The sequence below is a fragment of the Apus apus genome, chromosome 10 (assembly GCF_020740795.1).
Source record: "Apus apus isolate bApuApu2 chromosome 10, bApuApu2.pri.cur, whole genome shotgun sequence".
In the NCBI taxonomy this organism is placed as follows: domain Eukaryota; kingdom Metazoa; phylum Chordata; class Aves; order Apodiformes; family Apodidae; genus Apus; species Apus apus.
In genome coordinates this window covers 19,425,734-19,447,692 of record NC_067291.1, presented here as the reverse complement: position 1 = coordinate 19,447,692, position 21,959 = coordinate 19,425,734, and the positions used below count along the sequence as shown (strand labels likewise).

Here is a 21,959-nt window from a genome sequence, read left to right as displayed (position 1 = left end):
GAGTGGCAGCAAGAAATGTACTAAAACAAATGCAAAGGTGTAGCACTCAGGGACCAGCAATGTGATTTTTTTTTCTGTAAGATCTGTCATTTGGATGAGATAAAGGAGAAGTGAGATCTGGTTACAGTCACAGGTTGTAGGATGTCTGTGAGTTGCCAATATGAAGTGGGATGATGCTCTAGGACTGATTCAGTGAGGTATTTTGTGCAGAGATAGAAGAATGTCCCTAACATTGTACAAGGTAGTGGTGAGACTTCATTTAGGGTGTTATATATTGCTGCTGCCCTCCTTATAAAAAAAAAAAAAAAAAAATTAAAATGGAACAAATGTAGAGAAGGCCACTATGGTAATTAAGGCAGGGAGAAACCCATCTTATGCAAACAGATTAAATAAGCTGCCCTTTATTCCTCAGTTGAATTGTCACTCCTTTTTTCTCTATTTTTGTCAATGTACAGCATCCTAAAATGCATTTGGAAGTGGGCACTGGGGATAATTAAAAACATTAGTTGCTTTAGAATCCTCATTTGGAAAAACATTATTGGTAGTGCCAAAAATAATGACAAAGTAATGGTCTGTTCATGCAGCAATGGTACAGCTGAAGCTGAGAGAGAGACTTACATGCCCTCAACACTGGCAGTTCTACTAGCAGTACCACCTTCTTTCTTTTTCTCATTTATATGTTTTTCCTACAGCCTGTCATAATTATTAATTGAAATAAAAGACCAACATTCACCACAAAACTTCCTGTGCACTGCTCATGTGGTTGAGTTTGACGTGCTGAAGAGGGACGATGGGAAGGGTCATGAGCGAACAGAAAAATAAAATTTGGCAGAAAGAAAGAAAAACTTCTCTCCTGTGAAAACTTGTTTATTCATGAAGATTATAAAGCCCATCATTTTTTGAGCCCACTCACACTGCCAAGGATGGCAGCATGAGGAAAAATGTGTCCAAGAGCAAGCATCAGATGTGAGGCTGTATGATGTCATAGAATCATTATGTCACTCAATGCCAATTGATTTCTAGGGCTGATTGCATGCAATCATTAATCACTTTGTATTGAGCAGCATGCCAGCTCCATCACATCTGGGGCAAGAACAAGTGGCACCTATTTAGCCAACATCCTGCTCTCAGCACTTTCACACTTTGTTTTTCAAAGTAAACCAAACTGCTAGAGATGCAGCAAGATTTCCCGCCCCCCCCCTGCATGTCTCTCTTATTTTTCCTAGGATTTTAAATCGTTGCAAACCTTAGTTCAGTGTACTCTGCTCATACTGACAATAGCATGCCACTGAACAACAGGGAATGTCTGAGGTGGAACTTAAAATTCTGAATATTATGCTACTTTGTATGTTTATTAGAGAGAAGAGTGAGATAAAATGAGGATTCTTCCTTTTTTACTCATCTATATTGGAAAAAGTTGTTGCAAGTGAGGTGTGTACTCAGATTCTGGCGTTAGAATAGTCCCCCTGAACCTGGGGTTCACTTGTATGTGGCAAATACTAAGCAAGAGCATTATATATATAATCAAAGCCAAACTGTCTTGGGAAATGGGAGCTAATTGACATGACACATTAATTATAGAAGCTGCCCTACAGTGTTAATAGGGTGCATTTATTCTACTGATCCTTTCTAGTTTAAAAACAGACATATTAAACCTGATACAGTGTTTCTGGTGAGTCCCATGGCATTTTATAATAATGAAAAATTTCCTTTAGCCTTTCTCTGTGTGCCTGATAATCATGAAAAGTTACTGAGACGTGTTACATCAAATTGGAATATTTTTAAATATAAATGCTCTTTGATAGCTGGTGTCTTGGCCAAAGTGATTGGTAGCAAAATGTTACATTCCTAGGAGAGTATGAAATAGCTTGGCCTTCTGTGATCGTTCTTCTCTAATGATCAGAGTAATTATTTTGAAATCTCTCCTTAATCTGCTCAGGTTCCGTTATTTATTTTGTCAGTTACTTCAGTCGTGATGGCTTGCTGTCCATCATCCATTGTCAAAAGATAAGTGCATTTCATAGAATATTCTGTTGGTGCTGTCCCACAGCTGAGGGAGAATTTACCTGCAGACTTTAGTATCCTAAATGAGACATAAGTCATTAATTAACTGGGTCATCTGTTGTACACAGCTCAAGAAAGCATTTCTATAAGGCAAGAGAAAAGGTAGCTGAAGATGACTTGTAATCTCAATGTCTTCTTAGGGTACCCTAAACAACTGTCACTGATATAAACATAAATTATTACATACTTCATTTTTTATGGTATATAATTAGATAATTCTCCAAAGAGCTTCTCATCACATGTATTTTCATTAATTATCAGTAAATGTGATTAGCAGTGAGCTCTCCTTGATCAAAGACAGATAAGTTGTAGCAAGATTCTGAGAAATAACATCCCATTTACTAATTATATTATTGATTTTACAGTCTGAAGAACCTTAATTATATGTCATACAAACTGGACCTAACTGAGCCTGCTGGGGGTTTTTTGAACATGAATAGTTCCTGGCAGTTCTGAGCATCTTGCTTACATAAATCACTTCTGAGCCTGATTGTGCATCTGTTTTCAAAGGTGATATTTTAATGGACTTTGAAATCTGAAAAAGTGCATTCTGTGTGGCTCCACATGAAAGAGGGAAGAGATTTGGGACTTTTTACTCCTGATTTTAATCATTCTAAAAAGATTTTAGATCTGTAGGTGGATACTTTTGAACAGTGGAAGTGTAGTATGGCATAGTTGATTTTAATTAGTAGGCCAGCCTAATACAGGATATCCCATAGCTCCCTATGACTTTTTTTTTATTAGTTCTTAGTATTTTCTTCAAAGTTAATGATTTCAAAATTTTAATTTTATTTGAAGGCAAAAACTGAAAAAAAAAATCAGAACGTGAATATTTGATTAGAACAAACACAGATCTGAGAAACAGGAACAACCTCAGATGTGTCTTATGTAAGTACAGAGCTTTAATAGAAAAATGAAAAGGAATTCAGATCAATGACATAATTATGAAATGTTACTCTTAATTGCTTATACTTAAGAACACGAAAAGCCTAGTTTTTAAAGTATGTCTGTGTATGCAATTAGTCTTTTCAGTTGCATGAAATTTCAGTTTACTCTCAATTCATGATAATAAAGTAAATATTTTGTTTAAATTGCAAAGTGTGAACATCTTTTAGAGCTAAACTCATACTCAGGTTTCCAGCTGGCCTTTTTGTGCCTGTTTTCATTGAGATGTTACAGGTTCTGAAGGGGATGTTTTGACTGAATCCTTCTGAGCAAGAACCTAAAGGTACATAAAATACTCTGTTGGAGTAGTTTGTTTTTGTTGTGGGGGTTTTTTTTGTTTTTTTGTGGGGGTTTTTTGTGTGTGTGGAGAAAAATGAGTCTGTTTATTATAATTTTTTAAAATCAACTTTCAGTTTTCAGAATCTAAGAGATTCTGACTGCTCTGCTTCCCACCTACTCATTCTTCCTCCCACCTGATGTTTGGCTTGTTGGTTAGGAAATCAAAGAATTGGAACAGGCTGAAAAATGAGTGACTGGGCTGGTGAGTGGGCTCCAAGTGTAAACAAATAAACCAGCAAAACACATCACATCCTCATACCTCTACTTTGGCATAGGATGAGGGGGTTTTATTCCTCAGTAGATGAGGCTGGAGAGCATGAGTTATGAAAACCAGCTAAAATCCAGTTAGCCATTACTTTGTGCGTTTACCTAAACTTTCCTTCTACAAATGACAGTCCAAAGTGGGATTCTGGGAAGAAAGACTTGTTTCATTTTACCCAAGGTAAGGCTGAGGCAAAGACAGCTCAGAGTGTACACGTGGCCCTTGGTTGACAAGTGTGCTTGGTACAAAATAGTACTTTTTATATTCCACTTGTTTATTCGGTGTTCTTATCGCTGTAATACCTGAGAGCTGAACTCTTAATTCCTGCTCTTGTGCTTGGGTTCCAAGCTACAAAGCTTTCCTTTTGTAGTTCATATCAGACACTCTTTTTTGAAACATAATGAGGTAAGAATGCCTTAAGATACAACAAGCTAAATAATTTTCAAGATGCAGAGCATAAGGCCGGAAGTCTAGAGGAGTGTTCATACACAGAAAACTTTTTTCTTCCATGGTAAAGGACAGATCACTACATTGTAAGATCTTAACCCTTTGCTGTGCATGGGATACCTGGAGTCCCAGCAGATGCTAAAATTTGAAGCTAAGAGCCTAGACATTGCACAGGTTCCCTTGGAGATGGACAGTGAAGTTGCAATTTGAATAAACAGCGATGCAGTTGGCAGAAGGGAGTTGTATGATGGGGAAGTGGAATGTGGCTGTTGATCTTGGGATGAAATCCACATACAATTTTAAGCAAGGTTGTTAGAGTGTGTTTTGGGCAGCAGTGTGTAAAATAACAAGACCCAGAAGATTATTATAAGGTCAGAAAAATGTCTGAGAAGGGAGATGCAACTTAGAGAAGGTACCTAAAGAATTGGGGCAGAGAGAAGGAGGTGAACAGTCTGCAGAGCTTAGGAAACCATTAATGCTGGAAGGGAGACCAAGATTAGCTCATGCTTACAAATATAAGTTTTCCATAAGTTTGTTGCTAACCGAGAGTCTCAAAACTTGTGCTTCACTGTGCTGAAGAGAGTAGGAGAAAATGAGGATCTCTCATGTTTCCTGCCAGCCACTTCCTTGTGTTCCCATTTTGTGGAGAGGAGGACCTTTGTTATGTTTGTTGTTGTTTAGCAGGATACATGTAAGTGATATTTGCTCAGATAATCTCAACACAGACTAAGCAGCATTGATCTTGCCTTAGACTAAGTTAAAAAAGATATAAGCAACTTTTAAGCTCCAATATTTGTCTCAGTAGTGAAGCTGATGAAGCACTCATGGGGAAGTGTTCTTGACCATCTGACTGCTGTGGATCTAAGAGCAAGCCATGGAGAGGGCTCAGGAAAAGGACTTAGCAGATGGTACAGGTGTGATGCTGTAGGAAGAATACAGAGAGAAAACTGTACTTGTCTTAACTTGTGGGGAAAAAAAATTTCATTAGCACATCTGTAAAATTATGGAGGTCAAGCCCTAGAATTATTCCAGAAACTCTCTTTTTAATGATTTTCACCAATCTCTTTTCTCAGAGTATTTAAGTTTTCAGTGCCACATTTAGGAGCGGAAGAGGAAGCAGAGGGAGTTGCACGCACCAGTTATTCATAGCTGGTTTTGTCTGTAGTTATTTTTCTAGCTACTTTTTTTCTGCCAGAAAGAGAAAATACTAGTTCTAACCTGAGTAGCTCCAGTAGATGAGCTGGTAGATGCAAATTCTTTCCAGATACAAATTGGCACAGTGAACTCAGTGGAGTTCAGCCCTTTACTCCTGCAGGGAATTGCACACCTACATCTTCTTTTACTTCATTCTATCTGATATACTCCCCTCAGTTATTTGTGAGTTTGCTCTGCCTGATGTATTTCTGAATGTTCCTCTCAGCTTTATAACAGATATTTTGTTACTGTAAGCCAGGTGCTTTTATCCTTAATGAGCAATTTCCTAGGAAAAAAAACCAACACACAGCAAAAAAAACCAAAACCAAACCAAAAACCAACACCAAAACAAACAAAAAAACACACAAAAAAAAAATCCCACCAATAATTAAAGTGGGTCATGGAGACAGCAGAGTCAAGAACTTTGCATAGTGATGTAAAATTAAATAATGCCTGGGTCATGTTCTCATTTGTCTTTCCAGTTACTGCTCTAACAGTATCGATGATGGTTCCTGGAAAGGTGAGGGTATTTTGGGATACTGGGTCTGCTGGGAATTTTGGCCAGTCTCCTCACAGAGGAGGAATCAAGCATGGAATTGCAAGACTTGGGTGTTATGGAAGAGCATTTGCAGATGCTGCTCTTGCCCTTCTCAATCCGTGGAGATCCATCTTAGGGAAGGTGCAGCTGGGTACCGCTCTGTAGCTGGTCTAAGTCTGTTCATGGTGCCTGTCTTTGATATAGATTGAAGGTTTACAGTCAGTGGTGGATGGTCAAGAGATGAAAGCCTAAGTCTAGATATGAGACATTTTTTATTTCTTGAAGTGCCCTGTACTCCTGAGCCCCTCAGCCAGCCATTTAGGCACCACACTCCTCCTTCCAGGTTCATAGCTGGGTTCACAGAGGAATCATGGCATGGAAAGGGATTTAGTGTGTGACTGAGTCTTGCCTTGACGTGGAGTCGGGCCTTGGCTAGGACATAAACCTGACCTCACATTTTAATAAGCTTCCTTTAGAGGTGATTTCAAACACTGGCTTTAGACACTTCCTGTTGGTGCCTTCTTACCAGCCCAACCTGTGAGCAGCTGGTGGACAGTTATGAAGCAGTAATTCTGCAGCATGGCCCCTTGTGGCAGTGACCAGCAGTAATTGCAAGGACCTAGTTCACACGCCATGACCTTCTCCATGGCATCAGCTTTCTGTCCTAGAGAAGGGCAGATTTGTTCAGCCTGTTTTCCACATTGGCTGCCTAAACCCAAGAGCTCGCAGCCATTTCTAGGCGCTTAAGTAACTGCCTTGATTCTCAGAGATTTGTGCATGCTCCAAAAATCAGATCAATTATGTGGACTCCTAACTTAGGCTTTTAGCTTTGGTGTGATTGAACCAAATACCATTCCTCCAGTATGGGTAATGTTTTACATATGCCCTAGAAGAAGCACAGGAAAGCACAAAGGATTATTGCAGCTTCTGAGGAATATTTAATATCTCATACTTCAAGTAAAATTGGCAGGTTTTAAGTGGCCACTCTAATTTTTAAGCCATTAGAAATCTAAACATTGATTTAACATTTATCTTATTTTTAGCATACATTCATATAAAAAAGTTATATTCTGTATGGGCCAGTCAATGTTTCCAATAACTATGAAGTTAAAAAATTTTAGATTAAGATATCAAGAGGCTGAGAGAGAAATTGAATGCAAGAAGAGAACATCTGAGTGCTGTTGTACCAGAGAATGCCAGGGAGGATAAAGCACTGGGAAAACCCAGAGGAGAACAAATGAAGATACATGCTATTGGAGCAGTGGTGTTAGTAAAGGTATAGAGGCAGAGGAAGCAAACATCATTTCCTTACTGTCTTACGAAGAAACTGAAGATAAAAAGCATTGCCCTGCCTGCAGCATTTCTTGAAAATAAGTGTTTAGTTTCAGTGTTCATTTTATTCCGGCGTTTGCTTTAATTTTATTTGGATTCCTACTTTCAAAGTTCAAGACATTCACCAACTTTAAAGCCAAATTGGAAAAACTGAATCTGGATTCTCAATGCAGCTCCAAGGCTTGCAAATCAGCCTTATCCCATAAATACTGCACTGTTTCTGGAGAAGAAGAGATGGGTCCTTAAATGAAATATGAGCTGTAGCATTGGGATGTGATAGTACTGTTGTAGATCAACAGCCATCTATCTGTGTTACTTAATTTGTCCCTGGCTCAGCTGTTCACTGTACTTGGGACTTTTTTGCCGTTAGTTTCATTTTATTTTCCTCTGAGATAAATGAAGACAAAAAGAAGGAGCCAATTGTTCTTGACAAACAGAAGTAATTTTTAAAAATATAACCGTAAAGGATAGTCTACATTTTTAAACAGCACTTTTTTCTTTCTGTCTTTCACAGAATCATCTTTAATGTATTTCACTGCATATGTATTGAGCATCCTTATATTTCATTGCTTGTTACTCCCATTTTCAGATCAAATTAACATGCACTCTTCAAATGCTGTAAAAAATTCTATTGGAATAAATGAAGTTTTTAAGGTAAATACTGAGAAACAAATCGCTTGTCATCTGGGCATGCCTGTAACATGTAGGTTGCTTTATTTATCCTGGGTGTTATGGGGGTACAAGGTCTTTTGTTGCTTCAAGTGTCTAAGGAAACATATGCTGTAATTGTTTGACATGTTGAACATGGATTAGGTGGGTGGCTATATGTAAGCAAGCTAACTTGTGTTCTCAGGAGATCAGCTTTTTGATGCCTGTCAGCTTACTTTCTCGTCTGAAGTATGTATCTGAAGGAATAGCTGAAATATGCATGGGATAGTGAATATAAATACACTGTTAAATCAGGAGAGAATGTGACACCCCACACAGTTTCAGCAGCTTTAAAATTCTGCTCTGCCTAAGGAGTGGGACCCGTGTGGGGGAGCAGCACTGGCTGCCTCTGCCATCCCCCTGTGGCAACACTGGGGTGGTGAGGTCTGGGTAGGAGGGTTAAATAACAAATGTATCAAGGGTCTCTTTCTGATTTTTCTTGTTTACTGTGTAATTGAGAGGGTTCAGATACAATGGCCTCCGGAGCATTTCTTAGCTTGCAGGAGGTTGTCTTTTGTTGAAATACTGCAGGGTACCAGGACTTTGCCTCTGAAGACTGCCAGTGCCAACTTACTTTTGGCAGTAAGTGCCAGTGGAATGTCAGCCATCTCCATGTCCCAACTGCCAGGGCTTGAAAGATGGGTTCAGAGCTTAGGAGCTACAAGCATCACTGACAGTTCAGTGGACTTGAGTTTGGATTGATAACTTAAAGGGCCAAATGTTCAAAGGGCTGGCTTCCAATTTTACACTGGTAGTAGAATACAAGTACAAAATTATGGGCAGAAAATCACAGATTATATTTTTCCAAGCTGACTTTCTGAAAAGGAACCAGAAATTATCTGGATTTGGGTACTGTTTCAGCAATGTTTTTAGGTGTTGTTAATGTCTTATTTTAATTATATTTCTGCTGGACTATTGATTAATCATTTAATTATTTAAGAAAAAGAAATTAGTGTTGTAGTAACAGCTTTTTGGAGTGGTGGTTGTGCTTTGCACAAGTGTGCATGGATATTGAGTTTGTGTAAGTACTGATTAAAAAAAAAAGTCTGCATGCTTTGTGCTGATCTTCCAGAGTGGATGGATAATGCCAAATGTGTGTATTCATTGTTGCTTCAGTGTCTAATCTCTCTTCAGTTTGTAATCTGAATATTCTTAAAGCACCTGCCAGGTTGGTCAGTTCTCTTCCCCTGTTTCATGTGGAAGATTCTGTGACTTTGAGAACTTGTATGTCCTGAGCTGACCTTGAAGTTTCAAAGCCCAGAAGATGTTGAATGGTGGTTTGGTGCCTCTGAAGGCTCTGAGCTCTCCTCCAGAAAATCCTGGATGAAGAAGTTGGGTGGAATTTGAGCTACCTCAGTCTAGCCCACATACACCAACCTTTGTCTTGATAAAGAGATTTCATTAGCCATAACTAAACTAATTGCCCAGATTGCTTGCCTAGTAACAAGTCTCTGTGGTATTTTGACCCAGTTTTCCTCTGAGAGCACTGAAGGAACAATCCTGAGCTTGTGTCTGTGCTGTCCTGGTCAGCTGTTTCTCCCATTGTCTCTGTCACCTCCAGGTGACAGAAGACTTGTGTCTGGAATTGGTACCAGGGATATTTGCAAATAGTTTTGATTTCTGCATGTATTCCAAGTACTTGCAACTATTGAACTGCCTTTGTGAAATCCCAGGCAGAGAAGGACACAGACCTCCAGAAGAGCAGGGCTTCAGGAGGTCATGGGCCAGCTGGGTGTGACTGACAGTGTGGGATTTGTAGCACAAATGAGAGACCAGTTGTTTTGCACTGCATCTAAGGGATATAACTTGCCCTCAGTATCATGACTCCTAGAGGCTGAAATAGATTCTGTTCACTGAAATATTATCTTTTTGTTAATAGAGGCAGCTTCTTGTCTGCTGTCTTCCTGCATTAATCCTCTAAGATGTCAGTAGGAAAACCCAGCAACCCATTGCATAGGCTGGTGTTGCTGCCAGTTCTTCTAGCACTTGAATTTTTCTGTACTCAGATAAGAATCACTTTGGCAGCGCTTTTGTATTGAGTACCTGATCCTTCCTGAAGTGGTTATCTGTTTAAAACAGCTTTAAATTTACATTAAAACCAGAACAAAACCACAACTTGTCATTGGCAGTTTTTCTGTAGGTCGTGGCCACAATTTTAAAGAGGTGACAAGTGAGTTTGAGTGGCTTAGTTCTTGACTGGTCAGATTAAAACAATCTGTTTCTTAGCAGGCATTCTAAGTTCTGCATGTTTTTAGGCCCTTTCATGGTGTCTCAAGTTATTAATCATAAACAGACACATCAAAAAAATCTTGATCAGTTTTGAAACTCATGGCCTCATTTAGCTTTCATAACAGCTTGTTTCTAACAAAATCTAATGTGGAGCCAAACGAACTGTGTGTTTAAATGATCCTTTGCCTAAACTATCATGAAAATTTCGGATGGGATGAGAAGGAGGAATGCCACAGAGGGCAGCTTGTTGGAAGCTTGCTACTACTTAGAGACTAAAATAGTGTAATCAGCAAACACTCAGTCACTTTAATGCTTCTTTAGTGAAATCCAACTTCTTGCTTTCTGTCTTAACTGTTCTCTTGCATTTTCCTTAATTGCTTGCATTCAATTAGTAGAAGACATTTTAATTTTGATGCACCTAGATTTTCTTGTTTGGTAGAAATCAAAATTAAGAACAGAATTACTGAACTTCTTGATAAATATAATACATTTATGAAGAATCAAGAAGGATTTGTAAAGGCCTCATAAATTTTGAAAGCTCTTTGAAGTAAACCTGTGAATCAAGAAGGTCCAGGTAGATTTCTGGAAGGCTTTTGCAAGGTCTTTTCATCAAACTTCCTGAAGGAAAGTGAACTTTCTTGTTGGGATATTACAGAAGAAAGAGGCTATATGTAAAAAAAGTTGTTTATATGATAGGACATTATAGGAAAGAAAGTCTGAGAATCCCCAATTGGTTCCTAACAGAGGAGAAGGAGGTGACAAACAAAACTGAGGAAGCAGACAGAAAAACAAAGGGACTATTTCATGCAGGACATGGCTGAGATATGAGACCATCACAGGATGTCACTGACACTAAAATTTAAGTGAAGAAGATTGAAATTTATGTTTTAACAGATAAAAATTGATAAGACAACTTACTGGAAGAGAATCCATCAAATGGTGTTCAAAACAAGATACCACTTGTGGCTGAAGAAGTCACAAAGTTGCAAACTAGAAGGGTTTAAAAGGCATGTGTGACTATCAGCCCTCTTCTTACTGCCCTTCTTAGACACTTGCTATTGGCTGAAAGCAGCATAGCTGTCTCTACTCTGCTATAGCACAATTATTACAAGCAATTATTTAGAATGCTTTATCTCATTTCTGTCTTGTTTCTACTCCCCCAAACACACTTTCTTTGACCCAGTGTTTTCTGTTTTTCTGATTGCTCACAAGGCCTGGCAACTTTTGAAGAGCTTTCTTCTGCTCTCCGCTTACTGTGCTGTGTGTTTTCACTTGCTGATAGTCTGTAAAAAGAGGATTCATTAGGAATTATTACCACTTTGAGGTAAGACTTTTAAATTTTGCTCTTTTTTTAAATGCATTGCATGTAAATTTGTGGAAAAAATTCAAAGTTAGTTGACTTCATATACATGTAGAGATCTAAAGGAATGATCTTCAAAAGCACAGAAGGATTTAAACTATTGCATGCTCGTAAAAGACATTTCTGTAAATGTTTTCCCTGTTTAAATCTGGACACCAAATGAGTTTTTTTCCTGGTTCAGAATTCATTTCATCCCAAATTGAGACAAAAACATTTGACTTGGAACTTTGTCACAGACTGGAAATTCTGTTTGAATTTCTTGTCAAAGTCATGTCATGAAATATTTGATGACAGAAATGTCAAAATGAAATGTTTCACTGCTTCTGCTCATGAACAGGAAATTCTCTAATAGTCACTTTTAGTGATTTTCTAGTCCATCAGCCAAGGAAGCAGAGTAGAAATTTAATCTAAGGGTTTGTTTTTTTTGTTTGTTTTTTTGTTTTTTTTTCTCCCAGCCACTTAAAGTATACATAAGTCATCTTTCACAAGAATGTTACCAAAGCTAGAGAAGCTGTAGAGGATACTTGTTTCACCCAGCAAGGATTCTTTGGGGCCCCATTTTCTCCACACGTGTGTCCCAGTCTTCTGGACTTCTGTCATCCTCAGATTGTGCAGTATAAATTGCAAAAGAGAGTAATGACCAGCTTTTGTCCACACTCTCATACACTTGATCCAATTTAAGTTATCATCTGCATCTTGTGGTCTCTGCAAAAACCCCAGCACAGTTTCCTCAACCAAGGTTTTTGTAAAGTGAATCCACAGACAAATATATCAGTGACTTGCCACCTACTACTTTTTCTATAGCTAAGATTTGAGGCTTAAGAATGAAAATGTATTTTCTTTCTTTTGTGATGGAGCCAGTGACCTGAGTTAATATGGTAGGTGAAGTACTGAATTTATTCCAAAAGGATCAAGTTATGTGAAAATGGCTTAATGAGTAACAGATACCTAACCTAATCAGTTTTAATTAACAGAGAGTGAGACACTTGTGAAAAATCACCAGACAGTATTTTGGATTGAAAGACCCTCTTTCTTGCCAAATGATACCTGCATTGCCTTTTTTCACTCCTGAAAAGAAAAATCAGGCCTGGAGAGACAAGAGTTAGTCTGTTTAGGGACTGCACAGCAGACTTGTATCATTTATTTTCTTGTGAAGCTCAGAAGACCACCTATCCTCAGGAGGCTGGCAGTGGCAGACACTGCAGAAGTTGATATAATTTGGCTATATCTTTAATGAAGTTACGGGCCTCGTCTTCCCTGAATGGCTGATGCTGCCTCCTTGGAGAATATGTTCAAGCATTAAACACAATGCAGGAATGCTGAGCAATAAAATCTTGAAAAAAACCCCCAAACATACTAGATGTCATTACTGGATTTTTTTTTGATGTTGGTTTTTCATGTATGTGCTCCTATTTTTAGTTTTATTCTGAATCTTGTAATAGCAACCATCCCATTTTGGTTTGAGGTCTTTTCTATTAACAGTGATCAAAGTGAAATATTTCATTTGAGTTAGAAAAAGAGACACTTGAGATGAATGAGGTTCTGCTCTATGTGGAGCATTGGATGTTTCTGATATATGATCTGACTTACAAAGTTAGAAAATTAATTGCACAAAGCAATTCATTTATAAACAGATAATAAAACAGCATTAACATTAACATTTAGAAAGCAAGTTTGAATCTCATTCAAATACATTGTAAACAAATATTCTGTGTGCAATTAAGGCTTGTACAATTTTTTAGTGTTCGGTTAATACATTTGCTGACACATTGGTTTTTTTAAGAAGAAATTGAGATCTCTGAGAACTACAGAATTAGGATAGAGGGCTGCTTTAGTTAAATGTGAAAAAGCTTCCTCTCTTTAGGTAGAAGTCAAGCAGCCTTTCTGCCTCTAATTTAGGGATAAACCCAGGTTGTTGATGTTCTTGAGAAGTTCACACACTGAACACAGAACTGTGTTTAGATTTTAAAAACCCTCTCTTTGTAATTTGGTATTACTCAAATGGAAGCTAGTGTAGGGCATTAAAGGCATCTTTTGAAGATTTGTCATTTTGTTGAGCCTGATGCTTGGTAGCTCACATCTGTTGGTACATGTTACATTAAAAGAAAGTTCAACTCTACTCTCCGACAGCTCTGGGTTTTTGAACATCAGGTTTGTTGGGCTTTCATCCCATGTGCACTTGCAGGTCAGCTGTTTAAGACACTTTCCTCCATGGAGAGGTGGTGTATAAGACAAACGTAGCAAATGTCTTTTCAATCAACAGGATTCTCTCTCATGTCCCTTTCTCAGCAGCCCTCTTTCACTTCCATAGCAGGATTTTGCATTGTTGCCAGGGGACTTTGAAAGAGCTACAGGTAGAGAGTGGTCACTCAGACTTAAATCAATTTCATATGGAACATTAACACTAAATCATATTAATTAACATTAATATGACTTGTGTGGCTTAAGACTGACGTTTGGGTTTAGCAGAGCTCTAGGAATAATTCAGAAGATGAGCTATTATTCCCAGTGGGATCCTGACTTCGAGTCCACTCAAGGCAATGGGTGTCCTTGATCTAGCTTAGGAGGCTCTGAATCAGGAGGGAATTTCACATCAGCTTTCCTGGCTAATCTTTTCTCTGCTCTTCATTCTGCTTTGTGATGACCTCTTTATGCTGGGCTGTGTATCAGTGCCATGCAGAGCCAACCCCTTAATATCCCTTTTGCTGGTCTGGACAATGAGGCAATGAGCCATGTGGTTTTTGGATGATCATCGATCTATTTTTGGGGCAGTCTTGTTGCCAGGAATAATTTATGGGACTTTTGGTTTGGATTGTGTATTTATGTGTTGAAGTAAATGCTTGAAATGGATATTTTAAAATATTTTTTTACTGACTTAACATTTAACAGATTAACGCTTCTGATACAGTCACATTTAAAAGCAGCTTTGTCTTTCCAGTCTATTTTGTATTTTTGCCTGATGTCATTGGGGGCCTCTAGGCAAACACCACAACTTTGGTTTCAAAGCCCCAAGTGAACAACAACAGGTAGATACAAGTTTAACAGATGAACTGCAAGATCATGAAGAGACCACATTTAATGAATTTTGTAAGGTCTATTCCCAACTTCAACACAAATATTTTTATTTGATGTTTAGTGTTCTGCATAATGGACCCAATATGTTGACCTCTGACTTTCTAAGTGATTCCCTCATCTGAGAATTAAAAAGTGAACTCATTTTTCTTCAGTCATGTAATAAGCATAGGTCTCAGATCTAGCCTACTGCATTGACACGTGTAAAACCCACCTAAATAAATCAAAGAGGGTATTTGAGTATTCTTCTATTTTACTGTAGGTTGATGGGAGACTAAATTGTTTTAATAGCTCAGTTATTTATTCTGTTGGTGCAGACAGATCTAACAGTGATCATGATCAGAAATGTTCTTTGGAAGAATCATTGGGGCTGTCAATATCTTGGGTAGCTTAATCATCATATTCATCAGTTTTGATAAGCTTAGATGTATTAATTCATTTCAGAATGCTTTTGCACTTTTTTTTAAACATTTACTGTTTAGTTGATTTTTCAAGTATTTCACTTGGTAAATAATTCCACAGTATTTGGATTTGCACAAAAGAAAGGATGAAAAGGCCTAGAAGGATTTTTTTTTTTCAAAATTGTCTTTAATGTTTATGCTTTCTTTTCTTTCTCTAGATACGACAATGGTGGCTCATACACTATTCAGGTGGATTCTAAAAGGGCTTATTCTGCCTTTTCTGCTCAAAACTACTCTGTCCCTAAACCCAGATGATCCAAATGTTTGTAGTCATTGGGAAAGGTAATGTGTAGCATGCCAATTTGTTGTGTTTTTTTTTTTACTAGCCACTTCAAATTTTTACATTTAAAAGCCAAAATAAGAGCCATCATTGGCTAAATACTACTATGCCTCAGAAAGAACATGGATTTGTATGAAGGAAGTAGCACTTTTGGGTACCTTTGGGGATTTGGATGATCCCAAGGGATTGGTTCTAAAGTTAGGGCGATAGACCACACATCCCAGAGTTACCTGTCTGCTCAGCTCTACTTTGGAAAGCTCCTCCATAGTTTCAGCTGGAGGACTGCACAGATGTGTTTCCATTTATCATGAAGAGATCGAGAGAAATGATGGCCTTGTTCTATCTGACTTTTTTCTGTTTGTTGTTGTCAAGCAAGATTGTTAGAGATTTCAGCTAAGTTTTAAGGCTTGTTCTGTGTGTCCTGAACTTTGTGGCTCTATCTGCCAAACTCGTGTCAGCATCAGAGAGAGTCTGCATGAAAGCACTGAGAATGAAAGGCCTTGATAATTCTTGTTCTCTCTATTGTTACAGTGTCCTAAAAGTGGATCTATGCAGGACATTTCCTGTGGTACACAGAGACCCACTGGCTTTGATAAGCTGCATGTTCATGCAGGGTCTATTTGCAGAGGCTAGAGTTCCTATACTCTTAATTTTAACCTGCTAAACTTCCAGTTCTGTTTCATGGTTTAGTTCCACACAAAAAGGAATTACAGTACACTTCAGTGAAACAAATCCCTTAAAAAGAGCAAAAATAGAAGAATACTTTAGTGGCACTATGTTTTGACTTCAGAGACCTTAATTAGAGAACTAACTGCTTTTAGGTAATTCAGCTGCAAAGCAAAGTCTGTACAGGAATAGCATTTTGCAGTCTGTGTTGTGAGGTGAAATGCATTCAGAACACAGGAATAAAATATTGATTTTTGTCTGAAGAAAGTCAGCAACCTAGAGACCCAATCAAGGAGAAACAAAAATTAAATACCAAAATTGATTGGTTGTACTGACCAAGATGACTTTGTTACTTACATGTTAATAAATCAAAGGGAAAGATTGTTAGGGCAATTACTGGATAACAAGCAAGATCATAAAATAATAACCAACATTTGTGAGTGTTAGTGTTTTATATTAATACTGAGCAATGTAAATATTTTACATTTAGGCTTTAGTAGAGGTAAAAACATTGTTGTCAAACCCAGAAAATTATGATAGAGGGCAAAAGCAACACCAAGTAGAATCTTGGCTTGTCTAGAAGATGCACGACAAGCAGGGCAGTAATAGCTCTATCTTCAATTTCAAGCCAATAGGCCTTTCAAGCAAGTATTTTGGGATTCCCTTATGGCTACAATCTCACAGGGTTTAATCACATCAGCAGTCCCATTGATGAGACCAAAATCACCTGGATGATTAAGACAATCAATATAATGAATGAGTTGGGGGATCTAATTCCTGGGACTTGACCCTGCCTAGAATGATTTCAGTGTTGTTCTCCGAAGATATTGTGGATCTGATAAAGTAGAGCCTGTTACCAAATCAAAATGTGAGATTGAGTCCCTTAAGCACTGCACACACTGTAGGGCAATACAACTGAGACTAACAAGTAAATGGGATTTCTATATCATGTGAGAGGCCTGGGCACTTTAAATAAAATGACAGTAATTCACAGAGTACCTGTTGCATGAGCAAGTACCATTTTGTGAAGGAAACTGCTGAATTCTTCATATTGTAGAAGCTCTGTGCTTTCTAATTGATTTGCCCACATTTTGTTTATACACATTCATTTGTACAGAGGGGGTAATCCCATTCTAAGCACATGTTCCACATCTGGATACCAGTTAACTCATGTTAAAATTTTCAGATAGTTCTGAGGTTATTTCTGCTTCAAATGAGAGAGATTAAATTTGTGCAGCAGGAAAATAAACACTCTTCAACCTTTTACAAATGATCCTGTTTGATTGGTGCACCCAATATTTGAAGTAATGATACATCATGCTGTAAACTGCTGCAGTGCTGAGCTAATATGAGCTCTTATTAGCACTGTGGAATGCAAGCAAAAAATATCAGTCCCAGGCAGGAAGGCAGCTGAGACATTTTAAAACATGCTGCTTTCCTCTCTTTTTAATTTTGCACTATCAGGTTAACCAAGTAGCCTTTTCACCTTCTAAGCTATCATGAATTTTAGTAACATTTTTTCTCTCCCAGAAGGCAGTGGTTTATTACTCACACTGAAATCTCTCTCTGCCTATTTCAGTCATGCAGCCAAAGTGAGAAGCATTTCCAGAGTTTTCCAGAACAGCTGTGGTTGAAGGAAGCCCTTTTCTGATTTTGGAGAACTCCCAAAGTGTCTAAGATTATTGATTTAATTAGTTTTCCTACTGGAGTTAGATGAGTAGCATATACAAGGACTTGAAGCTTTTCACCTTGCAACAAACACTTTCTTTCTGTCTCCTCCCAGCTACGCTGTGACAGTCCAGGAGTCTTATGCTCATCCTTTTGATCAGATCTATTATACAAGATGTACTGACATACTGAACTGGTTCAAGTGCACTAGACACAGGTAAGAGCCAAATCCCAGGTATTTTAGTTTTATTTTGCCTTTTCATCTCCTCACATAACCTTGTAGTTATCCAAGTTTTTGTGGTAGTCTCATACCAATATGTAGGGGAAGATGTATTTTAGTACAGTAGCCAGGATGTTTGGCATCCCAGGTCCTTGATTGAAGTAGAGAGATTTTTGCATGAAATTTGATGGAGATCCATGGTAGTCGGGCTCTTGTGGGCTAGTCAAGGCTGTGCATCCTTGCCATTCACCCCACCACGTGCTTGGAAATGTTTGATATGTGACCAAATGTCCTCTACAAGTGGTCAGTGCATGTCCAGGATTGTGTTAGAAAGTCCCTGAGCTCCTAAATCTTGAAGAACCAGGCACTTCAGGATTAGTGATAATTATAATTGGATCTGTATTTTAGAAGTGCACCCAAATCTGTATTAAAAATGAGGATGAGTCCATTTCTAGCACTGAATACTGATCTCAACAGTTAATTTTTCCCAGACTGCAAGATATTGCTGTTATAGTTGTTCTGATTCCCAGTAGAAAAGTATCCTGACAAACATCCACTAATAATTTCAATCTTTCAAGGCAGTTTCAGCAAGCTAATTGGTACCTTAACTTCCATGCATCCAGTAGCAAAGAGGTCATTCAGCACCATCACACTCTGGTTGTGGGGTTTTGCTTTTCAGCTTCTGTGTTACGACATATGGAATTGAACAGAGATGCAGAGATTTCTGGACTATTGCATAGCTTGGAATGCAGCAGAGCAAATTCAGTCCTTTTATCTAACATGAGAGAGAATAGATTTTGTTCAATTTAGGGAATTTCAAATAAACTAACACAAGCAAAGCTGTTTTGAATTGTTCATTGTTAAATATTCTATGTTAAATATTCCTTTTCTAATGTGGTACCATTGCTTATGCTATGAGTAACTCTAGAAAAGCTACAGAATGCTTAATACCTTTTAATTTCTGTGTACTACAGGTTCTGGTGGGGGAAACATGCTTTAAATACTGAACTGGGACTGTAATGTCATTTTTCAAGGCATAAATGCCTTGGAAGCATAAGCAAGTAGGAAGAAATCACTTGGGGTTAACTGCATGTTTTGTTGGAGACACATGAAGAGCAGTTTCTATTGTGGGACTTTCTTGTGTAGCATTTTGCCAGAGTGCTTTCCTTAGAAGGTTCTCTTCATTCCATTCATGATAGCTGACCTTGCTGATATGCAGAAGTGAATCATTTATTCTTGAAGAAACTCCTTGCCCTTGCTTTAGGACTGGGGAGGTGTCTTAAGACAAGGAAAGGGCTCTGGTGATTGACTGTCATGAGTACTGTGTTCATAATACCAGTTATATTTCAGTTTCAAAACAAGTATTGATTTATTTTATGTATTATTGTGGCTTTTAATATCAAAAGCTTTCATGCATTTTAAAACAATTATTGAAAGCTATCCTTACTATAATTTTACACAAATATAAATCCAGCAGCAGGCATTGATTTTCAATGTTGTCAAATGGCTTTCTGTCTTGCAATTTAGGATCAGTTATAAAACAGCCTATCGAAGGGGACTAAGAACTATGTATCGGAGGAGGTCGCAGTGCTGCCCTGGATACTATGAAAGTGAAAACTACTGCATACGTACGTACCAGCCTTTTGTTCAAAAGGGACAATTGAAAATAATTTTTGCAGGAGCTGTACACAAATTGAAGGTGTATTGCAGCAGTCATATCAAGGGCTGGTTTTCATAGCTGCTCGGAACCTTCAGGTCCCGCTGGTTTCAGTCAGAGCTGCAGATACAGGACAGCTCAGGTCATTTCAGGGATGTGCATTTCAAGCACCTGAGTGAAGTTCTGCTGAAATTATTGAGGAGGGAGTTAATCAAGTTCTTGAGTGCTTTCTTGAATTAGACCTCACTTTGGGGAGTAGTTTATGCAAGTGTGCATCAAAAAGAATCAGAGGAACTGAGGCCACTCTCACAAATGATTTGTTACAGGGTATAAGAAGCAGAGTAAAATTTCTGCCTCTTAACTTTGAAAGTTCTTACTCCAGGTAAGAACAGTTAAAATCTTACTGTGTTTCACGTGGTTCCTGTCAATAATTCCGCTCTTTTTAAAGCTTTGCATATGTCAGAAGAACTTTGTCCTAATTGCAGTGTGTAAGTAAATAAAAGTCTGTGGAGTGTGTCAGGTGAGTCCAAGGGGGACAAAAAGTGAAACGGACCCTTTAGCAGCTACTAAGGTCTTTTTTAATTAAAAATGTCTTGTACATTAATGTTTCCAGTATTGCAGCTTTCCAAGTATTCTGATGTGGAATGCATTTGCTACACTGCTCAGAAGGAGAGGGGAGATGGGGATCTTGTCTACATCTTGTTAGAATGGAATTAAAACACAAGAAAAACACAAGGGGTTTTGATCAGCATCAGAATCCAAATTTTATTGACAGGTTTCAAATGCCATAGAATAATTTAAATGTGAAAATGATAGAATTATCCAGCTAACTTTAGATTTCTTGACAGGGTGCTTTAAAGATATTTCTATATTTTTGGTTGTGTTATCAGAGTACCTATAATGTACTTCTTTGTACTATGTGAGCACCTCAAAAATCCGAATGGATCCCCATCTCATTTTAAGTTACCATCATGCCAAACAATTACTTTAAAGGGGCTTTGGACTGTGAAATATTGCCAGCGCTTTGATATAAGGTATTAGAATTAGCCTTATTTCAGGTAGTAGTAATTTGATCTCTTCAAGTGTAAACTACTTTTAATCAAGTCCTGAAAAACATTTAATGTAACCTTTGCTTAAATTCTTCCTATGTTAAGTATGTACTTACTTTTAGATTTCTTAGATGTCAGTATTTCAGCAGGTGTTCCACAGACTTTTATTACCAACTTGAATTTGTGACTCAAATTCCTGTCTGGCACAGAACATGTTTATTTTCACTTTTCTCTCTGCAAACTGTTGATTATTTTATTGTTTATTTTTAAATTGCCATACTGGTTGCAGCCACAGGACAGCTCTGCAGACTTTCTGATCCTTTGAGAATATTAACATTTATTTTTAAGTGCTGTTTTGTTAGTACTGAGGAGTTCTGCTGCTGCCAGGCAGATTTTGTCTTTATATTTTGGAGAAAGAAGAGCAAACACCACACACCAAAGTGTTGCTGATGCAGAACAGGCAACAGGTATCTGGGCAGACGAGGAGTTTCATGTCTGATGCAGTGCAGATAAAACTTACATTCTCTCTGTTCTTTATGTGTGCAAGGGTCAGGTTCTTGCGTTTCGTTATCTTCGTGGTCATAAATGCAAAGTCCCTCCCTCAGGGATATTTTCTATCTATCCTCCTTCCTGAGAGATCTGAGCAGCAAGTGCAGAGAAATGTTGTAAAGGAAGAAGTTGTCCATAATGATTGATTCTAGACAGTTGGTCTTATTGTTTTGAAACCACCAGTGGCCATATAGCAAAGAATAATGATAAAGCATAACACATCAAAACTCTGCCCTTGCAACCAATAGTTGGAAGGCACAACACTGTTGAGCTAATGTGATCCTTTTCATGGCATCCCTTTTGCTTTTAAGATATCAAGCCCTGGTGCTATTTGTTTTTGGTTTTGTTTTCCACAGTATGTTCCTGTGCCAAATCCTCCCATTTATCATTCTTTGCAGTCAGGAGTGAATTCCGTTTTCATTCCTATTTGCACCTCCCTGCTTTTGCCCCTTCCTTACCTTCCTTTCCCATTTCTTTCTTTCCTTTACACTGCTATGTTCTGCTGTTACCTGACAAGGTATTCTAGGACCCTTCACCCACATTCCTCTAGACACTTTCTGTGCCTGCTCCTTTAATGGCAGCTGCTAGAAGAGGCAGGTCAGGAGACACCAGCAAAACCTTTCTACTTGGCCACGCTGTCATAGGGCAGCAGGGTCAGAGCTCCCACTAAACCCCTTTGACATAGAGGGAAGGAAGCTCCAACCCTGTGGAGAAAGTTCTCCCCACCCAGCCAGCTCTTTAAAATCTATTCCATTAGAAATCACAGAAGCCACTACAGCATGGGGAGGAGAGAACATCCTGCAGTGAGTCTGATGATCAAAAGAAAGTTTGATTAAAAAACAGTGTGTAGATTAAAGGCTAATTGGTTCTTCTTTCGTTAATAGCAGTCTTTATTTCTTGCAAAAGTTAAATAGCTTTG

The 21,959-nt window shown here is 38.2% G+C and overlaps 1 protein-coding gene across 11 annotated transcripts in view; it reads left to right on the top strand.

The window, feature by feature from the left end:
* Positions 1–21,959, top strand: part of MEGF11 (multiple EGF like domains 11) — a 254,581-nt gene that overhangs the window by 47,936 nt on the left and 184,686 nt on the right. For all 11 annotated transcript variants that reach the window (XM_051628083.1, XM_051628087.1, XM_051628080.1 and 8 more), the window contains exons 2-5: positions 11,271–11,382; positions 15,110–15,233; positions 17,681–17,782; positions 19,313–19,413. In XM_051628083.1, coding sequence (XP_051484043.1) covers positions 15,118–15,233; positions 17,681–17,782; positions 19,313–19,413 — 319 coding nt within the window. In that variant the 5' untranslated portion in view covers positions 11,271–11,382; positions 15,110–15,117. The remainder of the gene's footprint in view (positions 1–11,270; positions 11,383–15,109; positions 15,234–17,680; positions 17,783–19,312; positions 19,414–21,959) is intronic.